The sequence below is a fragment of the Trachurus trachurus genome (assembly GCF_905171665.1).
Source record: "Trachurus trachurus genome assembly, chromosome: 22".
In the NCBI taxonomy this organism is placed as follows: domain Eukaryota; kingdom Metazoa; phylum Chordata; class Actinopteri; order Carangiformes; family Carangidae; genus Trachurus; species Trachurus trachurus.
The window spans coordinates 4777483-4793301 of NC_139907.1; the positions used below are offsets into that span (position 1 = coordinate 4777483).

At 39.1% G+C, this 15819-nt stretch overlaps 2 protein-coding genes across 4 annotated transcripts in view; both read left to right on the top strand.

Moving 5' to 3' along the window:
- Nucleotides 1-495: 495 nt before the first annotated feature.
- Nucleotides 496-9226, top strand: LOC311005921 (phospholipase B1, membrane-associated; the record flags this gene model as incomplete). Its single annotated transcript, XM_083998528.1, has 10 exons — nt 496-628; nt 2799-2857; nt 3265-3332; nt 4005-4048; nt 4623-4743; nt 5915-5966; nt 6058-6138; nt 6980-7045; nt 7794-7885; nt 9178-9226. The coding sequence occupies 10 exons, from the start codon at nt 496-498 to the stop codon at nt 9224-9226; spliced, it is 765 nt and encodes a 254-aa protein (XP_083854654.1).
- A 3926-nt stretch (nt 9227-13152) lies between these two features.
- larp1b (La ribonucleoprotein 1B) overlaps nt 13153-15819 on the top strand; it is a 38568-nt gene continuing 35901 nt past the window's right edge. For all 3 annotated transcript variants that reach the window (XM_083997961.1, XM_083997962.1, XM_083997963.1), the window contains exon 1: nt 13153-14176. In XM_083997961.1, coding sequence (XP_083854087.1) covers nt 13675-14176 — 502 coding nt within the window. In that variant the 5' untranslated portion in view covers nt 13153-13674. The remainder of the gene's footprint in view (nt 14177-15819) is intronic.

Consider the following 15819-nt stretch of genomic DNA (forward strand, 5'->3'; position numbering starts at 1 on the left):
ATTTAGGTGCATAACAGAAATACTACTTCAACACATGATATACAATTAAGACATATAATTTACTTAAATTACATACAGTACATAAATCACACTGTGAGACAGTCCATCAGATTGACATTCCTTAGCAATACAACCAGTGTGAGATCCATGTTTTAAAAAAAAAAAGATTGCTGAGAGCAACTTGTGTCTTGAAGCGGCAAGATCCACTGTAATGTTCATGTTTTAGTTTGTAATGCCGTAAAATGTTGTGCTGGTTTGCTGAGGAAAATGTATAGTACTTGCATATCCAAGTCATCCAACAGGTCAGCATGACGTCCGACTGTGCCTTAACGTATACATGCGGCCCCGCGGCCGTCCGCTGGTGCTGGTGCTGGGGGGGGGGCGACGACGACGCAGCAGAACAATAGGAGCTGTCCATCCAAAAATCTCTTGAACTATCAAACAAACAGAACTATGGACTGTGGAAGTTTGAATAGTCAAAATACAGAAGTTAACATGACGTGCATCCTATGTTGCGGTGAAAAAAAGACCGTTGATTCGGTGGAAACCTGGCTTTACGGGCGGGAGCGGGGCCCCCACGGCATGCGGGGGCTGCGGGGGTACACTTTACGGCCCAGCGTCCGGACCTGTAAAGGAAACACATCTGTCAGATTGATCTATATCTTGTGTTATATAATTAACTAGCAGAAAATACAAAGTGAGCTAAGGAAGCTAGCTCATTGCTCATTGCTAATTGCATAGCCTACACTAATTCATAATTTCCAACATAAACACCACAGTACATTGAATTAATTACAAACATTTCGTTAAGTTACTCCACAAACTGTGGTTCCAGCCGTATGCTTTTCTCTCAGTGCCAAACACTCCGTAGAAGAAAGAGCAGTTAGCATAGTTAGCTCATTCATCATCGCACATTTAACTTCATAACTTAAAAATATTCAGACATTTCGTGAAACAAATACTTCCCAGAGCAGTTGTGCACATTCATGTAACACACTGTAGATTGCATATCTGATTTACAGACAAAGCCCTTGCTAAACTTAGGCTACAGGGAGCTAACAAGTTTTTTTTTTTTTTTTTTTTTTTTTAAGATTTGAGGGCTCTTTGATATTCTATAGTTTAAGAAAACTAGTTTGGCAACCATTTTAACAGTAAAATGGCACTGACTGCACCATATAGCTTACAAAAATAATTATTTACCTGGAATTACTTGCTCTTTTTGTCCACTCGTGATGACATCTTGTTGCTGTTCATCTTGATTGAAATGGCGTCCTTTCCAACTGACACATGTCGAGCAGGGGTCAGTCTGTGACATGTGGGCTTGTACGGGTTGTCAAGGGCAGTTTTGCAGGGGCTACTGATGTTTAGTTGAGTCAACTCAGCAAACTAAGTTACCTGGACTGTTCTGATTTAACTGAGGAGTTGACAGTATTAAAACTTAATATTTCAAGTTGGCCCAACAATTTAGATACTTTTAGTTGGATTGACTAAGAAAAATAAGTTGAGGTAACAAAAAACCCAAATTCCTTTTTACAGTGTGTTTTACAGTTTCTAAAGAATCTGAACGCATTTATATTTCTTCTTTTCTGTTGCAGGCGACACATTAAAAGGAGAAGAACAAGACATTTTCAACCAGGTATCATTTCTGTCTCTAAGACCTTAAACACATCACAACTGAACCATTTTAAATCACTGCACTTGTTCATACTCTCACAAATTAAGATCAATATTGTCAGTGGATGTTTTAAATATATGTAAAACAGCAGGTTCGTTACCTTTAACTGTCGGTGCAAGCTGTTTTTAGAACGGCGGAGCAGAGCGTGAGCTGCTCAGAGCTACGCTACGGACGCTAATGGGATTTCTTGGTTTCCCTCATCAAACTCATCAAATACACAATCCAACAACTCCAAAACGCTCTGGTGGACAAGTTGTGACCTGCACATTCACCACGCTATGAGATAATAACAGAACGTTACCAGACAGAGTTGTTTTCCAGGTAAATGCAGAGACTGCTTGATGAAAAACTGTCCCTGAAGGCAACACGCATCAGCGGTTTTGCATGAATTTCCCTCTAAAACAACTCTGTCTGGTAACGTTGTGTTATTATCTCATAGCGTGGTGAATGTGCAGGTCACAACTTGTCCACCAGAGTGTTTTGGAGTTGTTGGATTGTGTATTTGATGAGTTTGATGAGGGAAACCAAGAAACCCCATGAGCCTCCGTAGCGTAGCTCTGAGCAGCTCACGGCTCTGCTCCGCCGTTCTAAAAATAGCTTGCACCGACAATTAAAGGTAACAAACCTACTGCTATGACTATAGGGATTATGGCAATGGGCCAATTTGTCAAAATGTTGAACTATCCCTTTGACACCATCTCATCAGGATCATAACATGTTATGATGTGAATGTGTTTTGGTTTGTTTGTTTTTTTCTGCAGGATGTTTTCGGGGCAGATTTCCTCCAGCGTGTTCGACATCCTCTGTTTCACTGTCCTGACATGAGTCCGTCTGCAACCGTCCCCACTTCAGGTCTCTGTCATGAGCTTTTAAAGATGCAATAAAGGCAGAAAAGTAAAATTTACCAGGAGAAAAGAGACACAATGTTTAATGTTGTCCGTGGTAATTAGAAGAAGAAGAAATACAAAGAAAGATAAAGAAATGCTGCAAGTCTGAGAGTTTTTTGAAGCAAAATGAGACAATAAAACTTTAAAACATTATTGAAAATGTAAATGCATACAATTTGCATTAAATATATACGTATATTTCTGGCTTTTTTACTGTGTTTTTTCTTCTGTTTTAGTTGAACGTGTCAGAGCTGCAGACGTGAAAGTCATCGCTGCTCTGGGCGACTCTTTAACTGTGAGTGAGCTGGTGTTAAACTATTAAAACTTTATTTGTCCCCTTGTTGATTTAATTGAAAACTTTATTAGTTTACACTGGCAGAGAATCACTAAGTTCTGGGTTTTTTTTATTGGCAGATAAAATGTAAAATAATCAAGTTAAATGTTTAAAACTCAGTTGTTATAATCTAAAGTGTTGTTTCAGTTGCGTTTTATTTTGAAAAGTCCTTTTCATTGCTATATATGTTTGTGTTTTATGACTGGTTTTTATACGTTGCTGTTTTTCTTTATTAAATCTTAAACCATCACTGAAATAATCTTGTTTTAATTAAACACTGCAGGCGTCGCTTTATTATCTGTGTGACTGCAAAACATATTAACATTGTATTATACAGATTTTATTTTGGTGAAATGTTTTTGTTGCAGACAGCGATCGGTGCCAATGGATCAACAATTTTGGCGATACCTTTTGAATTTCGTCAAGTGTCGTGGAGGTAAATGAGCCATTGCCTTTCACCATTAAAGGGATACTACACCCCAAAATCAATAATTCACCAATTTTCCACCCACCGTCATGCATCAAGGAAGGGTTTGGAGAACTTTCAGAGTCATCAAAACGCTTTTGGCTGGCGACGGATTTTCATATAATGGCGGCGGAACAGAGCCACTGGGAGCTACTGCTACAACAAGGATAAAAACAGTGATCAAATTAATTTTTTCCAAACAACTTTTTCATGTGGCGGCTTCAGGACACTTGGGTCAGTACGGACGAGCAGTATGGAGGTATCTGGATGTTTCATAGTGTGTGTTTTGGACGATTCAAAAGTGAACTCTATCCACCGCCATTATAAAAAAAAAAGCGTTTTGATGACTCTGACAGTTCTCCAAACCCTTCCTTGGAATGACGGTGAGTAGATGATTGGTGGATTATTGATTTTGGGCGAAGTATCCCTTTAAATTACTGACATTAAATTAGTGTCATCATCACTATATGACCATAACCTGTTTATTCAGTGATCCTGTTTAACTTTATCTAATCTAATCAGTCACATGATGACGACTTCTCATTGGCCCAATTACATAGATTGGGCCAATAATACTGTTATTATTGTCATAGCAACCTGTTGTGTGTTTTTACTGTGTCTCTTCTTTTTCTTCCTCTGTAGCATCGGCGGTTACGGCACCTTTCAGAACGTCATCACTCTGGCAAGTACGTTCATCTACACTGAGTTCCCTGCAGCTTATAATAAAAACTTAACCACCTACTTATTGTAGCGTGTTAGCGTCTCCTTTCTTATGAGGGTTCGTGGGAAATGATTCTTTATCTGAGACTAAAACTACAAGTAAAAACTCTTTATCCTAACAACAATCTGTGTCTTTATACAACATTTTAAAGTGATAGTTCCATCCAAAATTCAAATTTCACTCATTATCTACTCACCCTCATGTCGACTAAGGGCTGGGAGAAGTTTCAGAGTCCTCCGTGCCTTCTCTGAGTTACAGCGGAGCTCACTTTTCTTCGTCCAAAAAGACACACCAAAAAACATCCAAATACCTCCATAGTGCTCGTCTGTAATGTCCCTCTTGTATTGAAGCCCCAACATGAGAAATTGTTCCAAAAAAAATTTAAGAAGTCTATATTTTAAGCTTGTTTGTACTGGAAGCTCCCAGCTCCCAGCTCCCAGTTCTCCCAGCCCTTAGTCGACATGAGGGTGAGTAGAAAATAGGTGAAATTTGAATTTTGGGTGAACTATCCCTTTAATGTTTATCATCTGTGTCTGTAGACATCTTTAAACTCTTCAATCCCAGCCTGCTCGGTCCGGCCCCGGTGATGACGTTCCACAATCGACCCACGACCGTCAACGAGACGGGTTTCAACTTCGCCGTCACCGGACACAACACGCTGTGAGACCGACGACGTGGAAACACTTCACTGTTTCACTTTGACTCTGTGTTTTTTTTTTTTTGCATTTTGCATTTAGCATTTTCTCTCGATGGGTTTCTCTTTCATTACGACTCTCACTGTTGAGGTTTCAGAGCAGAGTTCACAGCAGCAAAAACTAAACTAAACTAATTAATGCAATTGTAGCACTAACTAGCTACATGCTAATAACCGAGCTACTTCAGAAGCAGAGCAGATATGATCTAAAATGTGTTTTATAATAATGCACATAAAACAATAATCATTTTTCTCACATTACTGTAAATGGTTTGTTCCTTTAAAGTTTGTTGTTGACCCTCTAGTGTCCCCTTGTGGCCCCCAGGGGACCTCGTCCCCCACTTTGAACATCTCTATGGTAGAAAATCAACTGTAACTCAGATCAGCACAGCACATTTTCCACTGCACATAATGTTTTTTTCGTTTGCTTGTTTGTTTTCTTTCTTTTTTCACCGAACCAAAACCAAATAATTTTCTATTTTCTTTTTTATTTTCTTCTCTTTTTAAGGAAATGAAAATAAGAATATTCAGGAGGCAGCAACATACAAACAATCAGCATCACAAAGGAGGGCAGAAACAAAACAAAACAAAACCAAAATCCAAAAAAACAAAACTAAGCTAAAACAAAACAGCATAAAACCCCAGAAAAGTATCCAAACAGACACACCAGAAACATAACCAACAAACTAACAAGTTTGTGCTACAACTTCAATAAGTTTAAATAATAAATTAAAGCAGAAGTAAGCGGAATATTTGTGTTAATATAAGTCTCAAATAGTTATATCTTCCGACGGCAATCACTTACATAGAGTGTTTGGTCTGAAACACGGGTCTGTCAGTCACTCTGCTCTGCTCTGAGCCAAGGAGAAAACTTTCCTTGTATCCTACAACCTTTATCCAATGAGGAGAGAGAACGGCATGAAGGGGCGGTCCTCTCTGTGTGTGCAGCCAAGGGATGCGCGTGAATGTGGTGACGTAGGGACGAGGGCGGGGACTGCTAACTCCATCTGCTGACAGGAAGTTAGCCAAAACCACCGGATCGCTTACTTCTGCTTTAAATAATATTAATTAAAGCTGAATTTGATTAGAAACAAACATGAAGCTGTTTGATTGATCCCAACGTTTGTTCCCCTGCAGGAACGTCTCAGATCAGATACGACACATGATCGACACCTTCAGGTCTTTTCCAGTGAGTCTCTTATCTGGTTTTAAATCATCGTGTGCAGCAGCTGCAGTGAAACCAGACTGACCCACAGCTGCTTCTTCCTCTTCTTCCTCAGGGTCTGAACTTCCAGGAGGACTGGAAGGTGGTGACGATGCTGATCGGCATGAACGACATCTGTGATTACTGCAAAGACAAGGTGAGGAAGGAGGAGGAGGAGGAGGAGCCAGGCTTTTATTTTGAAATCTGCATCTGTTGCATCATGTGTGTGCTGCTTTTCAAGATTAGACGTTTTAATTTGTTACTTGTTGGCGTCCGGTGGTTTTAACTTTGCGGGCGTGTCGGCGCTGCATGACATGACGCTGCTGGTTCAAGGTGTAACAAAGGACAGAGGAGTCCACACCCAGACACACCCTGCAGCTGTGCCAGATGTGGCCAAACAGAAACTCTGCAGGAGGATCGACTTTAAAGGGATAGTTCAACATTTTGGCAAATTGCCCCATCACCATAATCCCTATAGTCATAGCAGTAGGTTCGTTACCTTTAATTGTCGGTGCAAGCTATTTTTTAGAACGGCGGAGCAGAGCCGTGAGCTGCTCAGAGCTACGCTACGGAGGCTAATGGGATTTCTTGGTTTTCCTCATCAAACTCATCAAATCCAACAACTCCAAAACGCTCTGGTGGACAAGTTGTGACCTGCACATTCACCACACTATGAGATAATAACAGAACGTTACTAGACAGAGTTGTTTTAGAGGTAAATTCATGCAAAACCGTAGCGTAGCTCTGAGCAGCTCACAGCTCTGCTCCGCCGTTCTAAAAATAGCTTGCACCGACAATTAAAGGTAACGAACCTACTGCTATAGGGATTATGGCAATGGGCCAATTTGCCAAAATGTTCTACTATCCCTTTAAAAACTCAGAAATGTCTTTTTATTGTTGTTTCTTTTATCAGCAATTTTATTCTTGTTATGAAAGAAAATCACATTATTTTTTATTATTATTAACAGGTTTTTCTCTTGTGTTTATTCTCTCCACAGAGTTTGTTTTCTCCCGACAGCTTCATCCAACACATGACAGAAGCTCTGGACCTGATGATGAACGAGGTAAAAAATAAATTAAAATGAAATTAAACAAGGTCAGAAATAATAAGACTCTACAAAATAAAATGATATATGATGAACTTCCTGTATTAGTTCCCTTTTTCATCTTGTTTTAGTGCACTGCTGTTTTATTCAGCTGCACACATCTTTTTACTTTTTGTGCTTTTATTTGATTTAATTCTCTTTTCTTTTTAATCTCACTTATATTATTTCTGTCTGGTTTAATTGCATCATTACATCATCTTATATCTCACAGTTTCCTCCTCTTGTCATGTCCTTGTCCTGTCTGTGGCTTTTTGGCTTTTTATGAGTTTTGTTTTGCTGCTGTTTGACTTTTCTGGCACTTTATCACCTTTGTATTTAAAGGTGCTTGAATTATTATTATTATCATGCTGGTTGTTCAGGACTCTTTACGTTTGTGTCTGAACCAGGTTTCTTGACAGTGTTTGTGCAGGAATTTCAGTCTCAGTTGCTGAAATGTTAAAAAAAAAAAAAAAAATCTAAAAATAAATGGAGAGTTTCACTTTTTTTTTCTTCTTACACAACTGTGGGTCTGTTCATGTTCATTCAACCTGTTCCTCAGATAAAACACGCACCTCAGCCTCGGTGTGATTGTGATTGTGAAGTTGCGTGTTGACTGTGACTTTTAAAGAGCCACACAGACGGCAGCGTGACCTCAACTCCTGAATGTGGTTTTCTTTTTCTTTTTCTTTTTCTGATTCTTGTTAATCTTCTTTTTTTGTGGTTTCAGATTCCCAGGACGATCGTGAACGTGGTGCAGATTCTTCCCATGAAACCTCTGAGAGAAGTTCAGAGGCCGACACTCGGCTGCCAGCTCCAGAAGTACACACAACATTTTTATTTGACAACATTAAACCAACCGGTATATACATTAAAGGGATAGTTCAACATTTTGGCAAATTAGCCCATTGCCATAATCCCTATAGTCATAGCAGTAGGTTTGTTACCTTTAATTGTCGGTGCAAGCTATTTTTAGAACAGCGGAGCAGAGCCGTGAGCTGCTCAGAGCTACGCTATGGAGGCTCATTATGGGATTTCTTGGTTTCCCTCATCAAACTCATCAAATACACAATCCAACAACTCCACAACGCTCTGGTGGACAAGTTGTGACCTGCACATTCACCACGCTATGAGATAATAACAGAACGTTACCAGACAGAGTTGTTTTAGAGGGAAATTCATGCAAAACCGCTGATGCACGTTGCCTTCAGGGGCAGTTTTTCATCAAGCAGTCTCTGTATTTACCTCTAAAACAACTCTGTGTGGTAACGTTGTGTTATTATTTCATAGCGTGGTGAATGTGCAGGTCACAACTTGTCCACCAGAGCGTTGTGGAGTTGTTGGATTGTGTATTTGATGAGTTTGATGAGGGAAACCAAGAAATCCCATTAGCCTCCGTAGCGTAGCTCTGAGCAGCTCACGGCTCTGCTCCGCCGTTCTAAAAATAGCTTGCACCGACAATTAAAGGTAACAAACCTACTGCTATGACTATAGGGGTTATGGCAATGGGCCAATTTGCCAAAATGTTGAACTATCCCTTTAAAAAGAGAAATAACATCACAACATAGAGTATTTAAAGTTCATATATAATCTGCTAATTAATCCCCAAATCTAAAAACTAATTGTCGATAATATTCTGTAATATTTCATTTTAAATACTGTGTAGTGTTTCAGGATATATAAATACTGTAGTACAACATCATATTAGTGTAGTATTTCATCATACATACTGTATTTCATCATGTTTACAGTAGGATTACATCATGGTTGCACTGTAGTATTTCATCATACTACTTCACTAAATATGTATTACCGGTACATCATATTAACTAGTGTATTTCATCATATACATACTGTATTTCATTCATTACTGTAGTATTACATCATATTTACTGGAGTTTTCATCATATATATAATGTAATGTATCATTATATATAGTATACTGCAGTATTTCTTCATAAATACTGTAATATATCATCATATTTACGAGTGCTTTGTCATATTAATATATTATTACTTGATATTTACTGTAGTATTTAACCATATTCCTGTTATATATCATATTTTTATCATTATTATATCATAAACTGTAGTGTATATTGTCGGTGCTGTAGTGAGTACCTGTGTACGTACAGGTCTGATGAGATTAGGAGTCGCAACTGATCTGATAATCTGATTATGTGTTAATCTGATAATCTAATAATCTAATAATCTGATAATCTGACAATCTGACAGGAGTTTCTGCTCTTGTCTCGTTGTACCTGAGGAAAACTCCACTGAGCTGCAGGAGCTCGTCCAGATTAACTATGACTTCCAGGTGTGTGTGTGTCTGTGTGTGTGTGTGTTTTAAAACAATGAACCTGATCGATATAATCTGATCGTAATCTATCTGTAAATAGTGAAAAAAAAATCCAGCATGTCAATCAAAAAAGCAGAAGATCTTCATCCTGCTGAGGCTAAAAATACCAAATCCTTTTTTTGCATGTGAGGTAAAATGACTAATCACTGCAGCTCCAACTAGAACAGAAAGTCTGTGGTTTCTCATTTGCATCTTTTATTTGGCCGATTGAAGAGTTCGTTATTCTCTGCAGCTGAGATGCATCGGTGCATGTTTCATCAACGTGTGTGTGCAGCAACATTTAACACATAAATTATTAACATTTATTGATTAACATTTGTCATTTAATGTGTCTTGTTCACAGAGGAGATTAGAGAAGCTTCTGCACAGCGATCGTTTCTTCAGAAAGGACTTCGCCGTTGTTCTTCAGCCGTATTTAGAGAACGCAAACCCACCCAGGCTTCCTGTAACTCACACACACACACACACACACACACACACACACATGCAATGTCTCATTTTAAAGTTTTAATCTTTACATTTTTTAAATTGTCTTAAAGGGATAGTTCAACATTTTGGCAAATTGGCCCATAATTCCTATAGTCATAGCAGTAGGTTCGTTACCTTTAATTGTCGGTGCAAGCTGTTTTTAGAACGGCGGAGCAGAGCCGTGAGCTGCTCAGAGCTACGCTACGGAGGCTCATTATGGGATTTCTTGGTTTCCCTCATCAAACTCATCAAATACACAATCCAACAACTCCACAACGCTCTGGTGGACAAGTTGTGACCTGCACATTCACCACGCTATGAGATAATAACACAACGTTACCAGACAGAGTTGTTGTAGAGGGAAATTCATGCAAAACCGCTGATGCGCGTTCCCTGTCGAGGGCAGTTTTTCATCAAGAAGTCTCTGCATTTACCTCTAAAACAACTCTGTCTGCTAACATTGTGTTATTATCTCATAGCGTGGTGAATGTGCAGGTCACAACTTGTCCACCAGAGCGTTGTGGAGTTGTTGGATTGTGTATTTGATGAGTTTTATGAGGGAAACCAAGAAATCCCATTAGCCTCCGCTCCGCCGTTCTAAAAATAGCTTGCACCGACAATTAAAGGTAACAAACCTACAGTACTGCTATGACTATAGGGATTATGGCAATGGGCCAATTTGCAAAAAAAATGTTGAACCATCCCTTTATTTATATTTTTCCCCCTCTTAACTGCAGAACGGGACGATCGACTTGAGCTTCTTCACAGCAGATTGTTTCCACTTCAGAGTGAAGGGACACGAGGAGCTGGCGAAGGGACTGTGGAACAACATGGTGAAGTTTTAGAGGTTTTTAAGTTGTAATTATAACGATTAGGTAGCTGTTAATTACATGGTAGCGAGGTAAAGCTGTGGTTTATATACAGTAGATCTCGGCCTACAACGACTTAAAACCTCCATGTGAGGTCTATATCACTGTGAATGAATCAGGATGTTTCCCTCATATCAGTTCCAGCCTGAAGGAGCGAAGCAGCTGATCAATACGTTTGACGAACCGGTGAAGCTGATCTGTCCATCGAAGGTAAAAACGACACTTAAGACTTTAAAATGAGAATGTGTGAGTTTGTTTCTGAGCTTGTCTCACGTTTCTGCAGGAGCATCCGTTCATCTACACCAAACCTCGAGCTGCATCGTCTGCAGTGAAACATCTGGAACATCTGTCCTTGATGCTCATGTCTCTGCTGTCTGTGTCTGTCCCATTGCATTTACTGTAATTCAAATCCAATGTAAACTCAGTGTAAAGATCAAATTTACATAACTCACACTTATCTTCACATGTGTTTGTTTTTACCTACTCTTTCAGAATAAAACTCATCCTTCCTCTTTCAAAATAAAACATATTCATCCAGTGTCTCCATTGAATCTCAGCTGCAGCATTTATAGAAGAATTATAAACATTAAACTCTGATTTTGTCCCTTTGTGTCCTGCAGATGTTATTGTAGTGTATGTGTCTTTTATTATTTTGACATGAGCAAAGGAAATGGTTTTTAATCATATTCATATACAGGCCATCAAGCCAGTATGGTGCATTAACTCGCTGCATTATTAATGTCACAACCTCCTTTGTTACATGGACCAGTCTTGCAGCATTCTTGTAACATTGCTGTTTCTTTACTCTCTTGTGCTTGTGCATTTGTTTCTTGACAACTGGAATTAAGTGAATTCCCACAACCAAAACACAGAGACGACAGGACAAAGCAAATAAAAAACTGATGAAATTTGCATCTGCAAATAAACTAAAAAGAATGTGTTTTTGTAAGAAAGCGAAAGAAAAGATTATTTCATAGCGTGGTGAAAGTGCAGGTCACAACTTTGTTGGATTGTGTATTTGATGAGTTTGATGAGGGACATGGGACCTGTACTGTTCACCTCCATTGTGTTCGCTGAGCAGCTCACATCTCTGCCCCGCCGATCTCAAAACAGCATGCACCGATAATTAAAGGTAATATACGACTATAGGGATTATGGTATAGAAGCGCATTTCTGCCAGTAGATCGAGAAAAAAAAAATTGAATAACTCAAAATAATGAGATACTTTCTTCTATTTTGACTTGGTATCTTATTTTGAGAAAGTATCTCATTATTTTTGCATTATTGCTCATTTGCATATTCAAATTAATTTTAAAATAAACTTGTAATTTAAAAAAAATTACTTTTCATGTATACTTTCATTGTGTAAAGTTTCATTGTGATAGGAGTAAAGGGGGGGGGGGGGGATAAACCTATTCGGGTGTATTTTGGGCATATTCCATTAGTGTATGGCTCATTTGCATATTCAAATTCATTTTCAAAGAAACTTGTAATACAAAAAATTTTACATTTCATGAATACTTTCATTGTGTAAAGTTTCATTGTGATAGCAGTAAAGGAAAAAAAAAGAGCCCCATTTGGGTGGATTGTTTTTTGGCCTTATTGGCACCATAGACTTTATAATCAATCTTGGATTGATGAGAATTAAACATCTTTCCCCAACTAGGATTTCTTAGGACTTTTAGTATGTTGTTCTGGACACCTCAGAGAAATGATGTATGGTGAAAAACATTCTGTTACAATTAGTTATATTTTTGGGTCCAAAATGAGCTAGATTGCTATTAAATTCATATTAAAATGTGTGTTTTTAAAAGTAGTAAATCATGGTATCAAATTCTGGTTAAAATGTTTATTGAAAAATCATGTTAAAATGTCATATATTTAAAATCATGTAGGTTTAAAAACAGTTAAAAATGTAAATGGATTTTAAAAGACTTTAAAAGGTTAAAAAGCAAAAAAGTATGGATTGTGTGTGTTTAAAGCTGATAAGGTTAAAGGTTAAAATTATGATTGAATAGTGATAAAAATGTCTTTATTTAATTTTGGGTGCTTTAAATATGTCCCCCCCCTCCCCCCCTACATATTCCCAAGATTAATTTCTAGTAGTTTAAGATTAAGTTTAAAATGAATTATTTGATCTTGTGTTATGTTGATTTGTCATTGGGGTATATTTTCTTGATCTATTTGTGTTTGTGTTTTCAAAATAAAAGAAAGAAAAGAAAGAATTGATTCCTGGTCATTGAGTGAGGTCCAGTTGAAATCTTGATCTGGCAATAGGGGGAATTTGCCAAAAAAAAAAAAAAAGTTGAACTATCCCTTTAACGTGGTGTTTGTGCTGCAGTAGCATACCGCGGCCGCCGGGGGCAGCAGCGGCTTCTGTTTACAGGAGGAGCAGCAGCTTCAGGCTGCATGAGCTCGTAGCCGCCTGGTAGCGTGGAGTCACAGAGAGAGGAGGAGGTCGGTGCAGGACTTAGTTAGTTAGTTACTTTAACACTAAAGTTGTTAGGAAAAAACTCAACTCGCAACAAGCTGAAGAAGCCGTTCAACTCGCGTGGTTTTCAGACGGTGACAGGCTTCACAGAGACGCGGCGGTTAGGAAAGGGAGAGTCGACAGGGCCGTTAGTAACGTTTACATTTAGCTCGTGTGCTAACGGTTAGCCTAACGTTAGCTTCGGTTGGTTAGCTGCGGGGCTAGCGAGGTCCCCTAAAAAAAAAAAAAAAAAAAAAAGTTGGAAGTTGTTTACCTCAACTTGTAGTGGATGTGGTCACCTCACCCTCGCTTTGAGGTGTTCTCTCTCTTTTTTTTAATTTTATTTTCTTTCATTTTTTGTTTGTTTTTTTAGGTTTAGTTAGAGAAAGGACCAACGATTCACACTGGATTTAACACCGTGCGCTGTTAGTAGGAAACTAGCAGGATGTCCACAGAGGTTGAGACGAGCAGTCAGAGTTTGACAGCGGTGGAGGTGGAGGTAGAGGTAGAGGAGGTGGTGGAGAGGAAGAAAAAGACCCACCAAAACAAGTCCGAGAAAGAGAAAGAGCAGAAAGAGCAGGAACAGGGGCAGAAAGTGTCGGAAGACGGGAAGAAATGCAAAGAAAACGATAAAGAAAACGACCAAAGCAGCAGCAGCAGCGGTGGTGGTGTTGGTGGTGGTAGCAGCAGCGACTCTACGGCGGTGGTTGAGGCGGTAAAGAGGAAAGTGGTGGAGGCTCCTCCGCCGAAAGTCAACCCGTGGACCAAGAGGACCACGGGCAGAGTACCGATCAGCAACAGCAGCAACAGCAATAGCAATAGCAATAGCAGCAGCAATAATACCACCACCACGACCACCACCAGCAGCAGCAGCAGCAACAACCACCACAACAACAGCCACAACATCAGCAGCAGCAACAGCAGCAGCACCACCACCCAGGAGAAAGGTGAGCTTCAGATATATATATGTCTGTTTTTATTATCACTTTTTTTGTAAACTTTTTCCGAGATGAGCTGAGCACGTTGTTGCAGCAGCTTTGACAGCTTCACCTACTTAAAAAAAAACCCCACTGCTGGTCCCAACAAGGCCCTGTCAGACAATCCAGACCCTCCCATCTGGGTTTATTCAGCCCTGAATGAAGTGCATATTAAAAGTTGAATGTCAGAGGTGTTGGTGGTGGCATAGCATATACAGTATTTGCTGTCCTGCACCCCCCCTCCTCCATATCCCATCCCATCATATCCCATCCCCCCTCTCTCTCCCTCTCTCTCTTGCTTGCTGTGCTCGGATTGCTCCGCAGCACCACGTGTTGATTGCTGACAACTGCTACTTCTTTAGCCTGTAACTTAGCTTCCTACTACCCACACGGGCTGTGGAAATGACAGTGACACACAAGGTGCCAGGCTCAATCTGGACTTAAAAAAAAACAAAAAAGTCACAAAAGCCTTAGTGCAGATTTTAGAAGTTGGTTGTGAAATGAAGCTAAAGAGAGCCGAGCCGAGCCAGGCTAACTCTTGCTGCTGCTGAAAAGACACGTTTTGCATGTCCAATGGCCTGGCAGCCTGCAGTTCCTCCCACCGAGCTGCTGCTGCTTCTCACTACTGTCACTGCTAGTGAAAGCTCAAGTATGTAGGTGAACCAGGTGACAGGTGGAGGAGCCTGAATAGAAATGTGTTTTTACAGTAAAGGATTTAAATCCATGAAGGTTTTGTAGTTTTGTGGCCCCTCAGAGTTCAAATTAACCCCTTAAATGACCAGATTGACAGCTACAAAATCCAAACTTTTCAAATTTAAAGACTATTTTTCTCTTAATTTTTTTTATCATGTGTTAAATTCAGCTAATAAGGGTTCAGAATTAATCTTTATACCTATTACTAATTGATTCCTATGTGTATAAAATGATCGAAAACTGAAACATGTTCAGTTCCCACGGTTTTAAAACACAGGAAAGTGACAAAATCCTTGTTTTTTTTAGTTGTAGCCAGTAGTTCAGAGTTCAGATTAACCAGTTCAGATTAACCCCTTAAATGTCCAGATTGACAACTACAAAATCCAAACTTTTCCATTTAAAAAAGTAATGATCTCGTCTTTATTTGATCATATGTGTTACATTCAGCAAATAAAGGTTCAGAATTAATCTTTATATCTATTTCTGATTGATTCATGTGTGTTTAAAATGATCCAAAACTTAAAACATGTTCAGTTCCCACGGTTTTAAAACACAGAGAAGTGACAAAATCCTTGTTTTTGTCGCCTGTAGTTAACAATAAATTGAAGAATTGATGAATTTATTTTATTATTAAATGTTTAGTTGTCGCGTCATGATGTTGTCGATGTGCCACCAAAGTTTATTCTCAAGTCAAACTGTTAAATTTACACCTGAAACTCAGGGTGTAGCAGTTTCTGAAGTAGTGGATGTTTTTCAGAAGGGGAGTGGGGGGGTTAATGGAAGGCACTGTTGCATTATGGGAAATGTAGGATCCAAGGTATGTAGTATAATACAGTTTCTCCTGCTTTAATGTTACATATCCTTCTTTAATTCTTCTGTTTTCTTGCCACGTGGAAGTTTAACAAACGTATACAACCTAA